The sequence below is a fragment of the Ziziphus jujuba genome, chromosome 1 (assembly GCF_031755915.1).
Source record: "Ziziphus jujuba cultivar Dongzao chromosome 1, ASM3175591v1".
NCBI classification, from domain to species: domain Eukaryota; kingdom Viridiplantae; phylum Streptophyta; class Magnoliopsida; order Rosales; family Rhamnaceae; genus Ziziphus; species Ziziphus jujuba.
This window is the reverse complement of record NC_083379.1, coordinates 23,467,922-23,474,417: the sequence shown is the minus strand read 5'-3', so window position 1 is coordinate 23,474,417 and position 6,496 is coordinate 23,467,922. Positions and strand designations below refer to the sequence as shown.

Genomic DNA, 6,496 nt, shown 5'->3' with positions numbered 1-6,496 from the left:
TTTAAGGGATTGGGAAGGTCTAAATTGGAGCGTTTCAGTGTATGAGACTCAACGTGTCCTTCTCTAGCCTTTGAGAATCTACACCAAAAATGCAAAACAGAGGGCGATCCTCAACCGGCCACTTTGTGCATGCGTTTTCGCGTTCCCACTTACCTACCACCACATAAAACAATGGCTCTTTCTCTCAGCATTAAACACCATACCTGATGAAAAAGAAAAATCAAAATCGAAATCCAGGAAACCCAATATCTATCTCAAAAATACCCAACAATATCTACTATGATTTCATTCAATTTACACACAAATCTCTCTCTATAGCCCAGGTGAGAAACACAGAGTGAGAGAGAGACTGACTGTTCTACTCTGAATACGAGTGTCGGACGTAGATAAAGCCCACAAGGGAGAGCTAGTCTTTTATCTTGATCAATCTGTGGGAGAGGGAGGGAGATTTCAGGGGGTAAAGTGTTATAGCATGATTAATACTTTACAGATATGGGCTTGTTTTGGTACAGTCCGATCATCATCTCTCTCCAGCGCACAAGTTTTCCTTTGAAATAAAACGAAAGAAAAAGAAAAAAAAAAAAAAAGAGAAATCAAAATTCATATATATTACCTCGTAACATGAAAGAGGCAAGAAAGCAACCAATTCATTCTGCCCGTCAGAGTTTCTTTCACACCTGAAAATAGTTCCAAGAGTACTTCACCTTTCCATTCAGACCCAAGAATATCAACCCAAGAAGAAGAATAACAGGAAAGAAGATGATCAAGGAAGATACAGGAAAGGACAGATTTTGCTAAGGAATGGACCGCATGCAGGGGATGAGAATAGATGCGGTCATAAACAAGCAAGGAAAGGCAGCTCCCAAGGTAGCGTGGCGGTTGTCAATGGGTGGTGGCTGTGTCAGACTTCAGCAACTCTCTCTCTCATCTCTTTCTTCTTTTGTTTATGTTTGTGTTTTATTTTTTATTTTTTGGAATTTTATTTTATTTTCTGTCATCCTCTTTCGTTCCACTTTCTTCTGTGCCTGCAATACAATCCGTCTTGAGAACTTCTATTAACTTTTTTAGTTCGACCCTTGGTGGGTTTCGTTTCTCTCTCACATCATGTGTGTCACTTGGACGACCTTTTGTTTATCAACTTTTTGTTTTTTTTGTTTTTTTTTAAGACCTATTTTGCAATTATAAAGACGATTGTGTCCCTTGTGACGAAGAAGATTTTCATGTTCCGTCCCAATTGTCCATTGGTCATCCGTGGCTCAATTTTGTAAATTAATGAGTATATTTTTATATCCCAATTTCAAAGAAGCTTACAAAACATTATACGCAATTGAACGCGTTAGACTGTTTCTGAAAATTCTTTCGGACCATATATTTCGTATACTTTATTGAAGAATAACTTCTTTGGTCTTTTTTTTTTTTTTTTTTTTATAATAAATATCGGGGAAAATGAAATACTTTGTTTATTTTCCAAATCTAATTTTCAAGTGTAATTCCACAGAAAGAAACAAAAAAAAAAAAAGAAGAAATTTTTGTATAATATCTCAAAAAATAACACAAACAATGGAATTTTCAATTTATGAGGAATAGATATTAATATTATCTAGTATTTTATTGCCGATATTATATTTTTGTTTAAAAATGAGTATATTGTTTAATTTTCCATAAAAACATGTGATAATTTTATTTTATCTACCCATTTTCTTATATATTAATTTAAAACCCTAAAGAAAAAGATATCCCAACTAAGTTGGTACCTCTAGCGCTTAAAAAACAAAACCAAAAAAAAAAAAAAAAATACTGGACAATAAAATTAGAAAGTATAATGTATGTATAACCAGTGAAATTTTTTACTAGCCACTATTTTTATTTTACCTTCTATACAGACGGGGAGAAATATGTATTCACTATGAAAATTTTAAAATTATTTACACAATTGTTTTATATAAGTATTGCTTCTTACTTTCAAATATATATATATGTATATATAAATACTGCTTCTCGAAAAAAAAATATTTATATCAATTAATAAGTCTTCTACAATTTACTTTTATTCTTGAAATGTTTAGATAAATTTTTAATATATAATTTTTTATATTCTATTAAACATATAGAAAATTATTATATTTGTCCTTATCTCTGCTTAATATATTTAGGAAAGAAAACAAAGGCTTGCATATTAAATGCTACTCAGAAAGGATCAAAATTAAGCAATTAAGGAGCAAAATTTTAATTGAACCCTGCAATTATCAACTTGTAATTATAGAATAGAGCAGTGAACTGATATTTAATGCCAAGTATAACACTCGAGCTTTAATTTGGATTCATAGTCTTATATAATCAAATCAAAATCTCATCAAGTCAAGTTAAAAATATTTACAATTAATTAAGAGAATCTCATTCAAATAAAATCAAAAGAATTTCATTGAATGTATTCAACAAACATACAGCACTATATAATGATTCATTTTTCTAGCATTTTATACTTATTTTTGGTAAAATCCATAGCTTTTGTGTAAGAATTGAGTTTAAATTCTCCCTCTTTCTAAGTAAAAAATAATAAAAAACTTATTTGGTCCAATTAATTAACCGAGCTTATTTTTGGCTGAAATGTTTTTACTTCATATTTGCACCCAAAAATAAAATGTAATATTCACGTTATGATATTCATCACATTGGGCTTTCAAAATATTGTGTTGAAAATGTTACTAGTCCAAGGTAAGGGCAATTTAGACAATTCATGTGTGAAAGTAGGCTGCTCAGAATAAAATTATGATATTGCCAAAAAAAAAAAAAAAAACTAATAATAATAACAAAACAAGAGTGGTACTGGTAATGGTAGTGGTGTATCTGACAAGTGAGAGAGAGAGAGAGAGAGAGAGAGAGAGAGAGAGATTCGGTAGGAATTAATAGGTGATGAGCGTGAGAATGGCACGTGCCCAAGCCACGTAATCGATGTAATGCGGAGTAAGCAAGAGATAAATGAATTGGGTGACGCTGGCGTCCGTTAGAGGTTACAACTGCTCCCACACCACGCCACTTTCCTAATCGCCTTCTCTCTCTCTCTATCTCTCTCTCTCTTTTTCCTCCCCCTTTTCAAATGCTGTTGGGGCTACTCTGTGCTTGCAATCTCTATCATACTCTATAGGTGGTCCTTGGGCTTGATGATGAAGACAATTCTACAATGTGGGTCCACCCTCGTGTGCATCAGCTGTGGAGGTCAATGGAAAGTGAGACTCAGTTTTATGGTGGACTTGGGTTGGGGAAAGATTTCTTTTGATTGGGTATCACACAAGCCTATAATGGCCCATAATGCCCATTTTATTTGGAGATTCAAAAAGATGGGCTTTCTGCAATGGTTTCTTTGGGTTCAGGTCCTAAGCTGATATGTTGAACAAATTATATAAGATGTTTTTTCATTCACATAAAATTTCAAATTCTCAGCCTTCAAGAAATTAATACATAAATCCCACATTTATGTCCGTAATACATATACACTTAAATTTTTGTTTCGCGGAAAGGGAAATTAAAGAAGAATATAAAAAGGAAAAGGAAGAAAACAACTTCAAACTCAGTTGATCCTAAAATTATATTTGACTATTAATTGTTGAATTTGTCCATGCTTTTTAAGTTTTGACTGGTAAAGATCATAGTCAGGCACTGGTTTGTTATACTGCCTTAGGCCTTTTCCAAGATAAATGAAACCAAGGATCATCACTGCTATTAGTATTTAATTTCACCTCCTTTGAATTATGTTTGGGTTATGGAATTTAGTAATTTCTCTTGCCAAGCTGCTTTATTTCAGAGAGCACCATATGGTATATTTATAATTTTATGCGGCACTGTTTGCACGTCGACCTCTCTATGACTACTCAGACTGAGGACCTGCTTGGCAAGACTCTGGCTAGCTTCCCCCAACATTTTCCGCAAGTTTTTGTTTTTTTGTTCAGCAAGTGTAAACAAAAACTATGCGTCATAGAAACTACCAAAGCAGAGAGAAATTAACTTCGTCCATCTCCATTTTATTTGGTTTGTTAAAAACTATATATAGAACATATGAAAAAAAAAAAAAAAAGCTTCCATTTCTTTTTTTTTTTTTTTGGCTGGAAAGGGCCAAAAAAAAAAGAAACAGAAAAAAAAAAAAAAAACGAAAAACACTAATTTAAATTAATAGTTGTCATCAGATTTCCCTGCTTGCCTCCTGGGTTCCACAGCATCCTCATCCATGGGTTTCACATCCACTTCGACCTCTTCATCGTCAGGTACGACCTTTACCCCAACCTCCTCGTCAGGAGTCCCCACAACCGTGTTCTTTATCTTCTTCCCCGTCTCCTTCACTGCTCCCCATGCACTCTGCGCTGTCTCCTTCGTATTCTCTCCTATATTCTGTACCGTCTCCTTTGCCTTCTCCGCCATATTATCCGTCTTCCCCTTCACTCCGTGCAGATTTTCTTTCGTTCTTTCTTTGGCACTCTCCGCTGTCTCCGCTGCTTTGTATGTCCCTTCTTTAGCCTTATCAGCCATCGATCCCGCTGCGTTTTTCGCTCTCTCTTTTGCACTCTCGGCCGCCTCTGCCGCTTTGTATGTTCGTTCTTTGGCCTTTTCCGCCATTGAACCCGCTACATCCTTCGTCTTCTCTTTGGTTTCATGTGCGTATTCTTCTGTTTTGCTTTTCAATTCCTCTGCTGTTTCCTTTGTCTTGTCCACGCCTTCTTTCATGGTTTCTTTTGCTCTCTCCGTCATGTCGTCTTCTGTATTGTCTCGGCGATCTTTTCTCCAATCCCTGGAGTCATACGCCATGTCGGCCCTTGAATCTCTATTCTCTTCCTCTGCATTTCGACCCTGAAAAAATCACAAAAAACCAATGTTAATACTTATGAATTCCACTACCAAACACAGGTTTCAGGATCATTTTCTAAAACAGAGAAAGAAATAGGAATTTAATTACCTCGGAGTATTTGGAGGCAGAAGTATAGCAGACCCTGGAGACTTTGCCGGAGTAACGAAGAGAGAGTGAATGGGTTTGTGGGAAAGCCTTCGAGAGAAGGAAGAAGGAGTTTTTCGCTAAGAACATAGCAGCCATGATAGATATTCGTATGCTTATGGTTTCTTACCGCTCTCTGTGAATGCATGTTATAAGTTACTTGAGAGAAGGAAAGTGGCGGCCTAGCTGGTTGACACGTGGAGTAGGACATGACACGTATAGGAAATTTTGTTTAACGTCTTGGTGTGGTTGTGGGGTGGTTTGAGTAGTAACACATGTCCTCCCCCTTTCCACCCCTTTCCAGTTTCCTTTATTTTAGTCTATATTATCTTTTGTTAAAGTCTGATTCAAAAAAATAGAAACATGGTTTTAGACCCCAAGTACAAATTTTAAATAAAATGCCTAGATAGACATTTTTAGCTGGTAAACCAATGATGATAATTTTCAAAATTTTAGATTCAAAGTTTAATGAAATTTCTCTCCCAATTTATCAAAAAATAATATTTCAATAGAAAAATTAAAATTAAATATATTCAACATATATTTACACCTAATTTAAAGCTTTAATTCAAGAATAACTCTATTTCTAAAATAGAATATGATTTTATATCTTAACTAATATCATATAATAATTTAAATTATAATTTATATGTAACAAAATCGACCTCAAAGTCTTTTTCAGACGTTCAAAGGTTCCATCTAGGGCTCGAAGTCTTTTTCGGACATTCGAAATGGTCTTGTCTAGATTAGCCTTATTGAAATTTTTTATCAAAAATCTAGTAAAACATACTTGTAAATTCGATATAACTCAGCAATACAGATAAAGTATGATAAATATTTTTAATAAAATTTACATAAAATTATCAACATAAAAAACAAAGATCTCGAACACAAGATGCAAGAGAGATATAGATAATATAAGAGTTATACATATTATATTAATCCACAAGGGTAATCTAAAAAGTACAAATGAATAAATACAAACTATTGAAAGTGATTAACATAATTTATACATCAAAATTAGTGAAAGAAAAAAAAACTATTATTATCATAATTAAAGGAAAAGAATAATATATCAGTAGTGGAATAATAATATACAAACAATGAAGATGACTGGATGTGGTGTATGTAATCTGTCAACTAAGGCATAAAGGAGCAGTTTAAAAATAAAATTATAAGACAAGTTCAGTGAGTATAATAAAATATTAATATGAAAAAATCATTTATTTCAAAACATCACTTTCACTTTTTTGAAAGTTCTCCTATTTGGAAAAAAATATCTTTAATAAAACATATGAAATTCCCTAAATAATATAGTAAATCTCATGTTTCATATGAAAATATGATATCAGTTATAAACTCATGTACTTAAATAAATAAATAAACTATACTTTCCATAAATAAACCATAAGCAATAATAACATTTTTAAAATAGCAATCTTATGGTATCAAAACATGTGTTATGCCCATTGTTAAATTTTGTCATACAACTCTTAGGGTTCTGAGGCATCTCAA

At 33.2% G+C, this 6,496-nt stretch overlaps 1 protein-coding gene across 1 annotated transcript; it reads right to left on the bottom strand.

The window, feature by feature from the left end:
• Window positions 1-3,994: 3,994 nt before the first annotated feature.
• On the bottom strand, window positions 3,995-5,106 carry LOC112490449 (late embryogenesis abundant protein At3g53040). The gene is made up of 2 exons (XM_025070208.3): window positions 4,946-5,106; window positions 3,995-4,839 (listed from the first exon to the last, which is right to left on the bottom strand). The coding sequence occupies exons 1-2, from the start codon at window positions 5,078-5,080 to the stop codon at window positions 4,165-4,167; spliced, it is 810 nt and encodes a 269-aa protein (XP_024925976.1). The 5' UTR covers window positions 5,081-5,106; the 3' UTR covers window positions 3,995-4,164.
• Window positions 5,107-6,496: the final 1,390 nt, after the last annotated feature.

Coding starts and splice junctions, on each gene's coding strand:
- LOC112490449 (XM_025070208.3), bottom strand. CDS start 5,080: ATGGCTGCTATGTTCTTAGCGAAAAACTCCTTCTTCCTTCTCTCGAAG. Junction 4,840..4,945: donor CTGCCTCCAAATACTCCGAG/GTAATTAAATTC, acceptor TGATTTTTTCAG/GGTCGAAATGCAGAGGAAGA.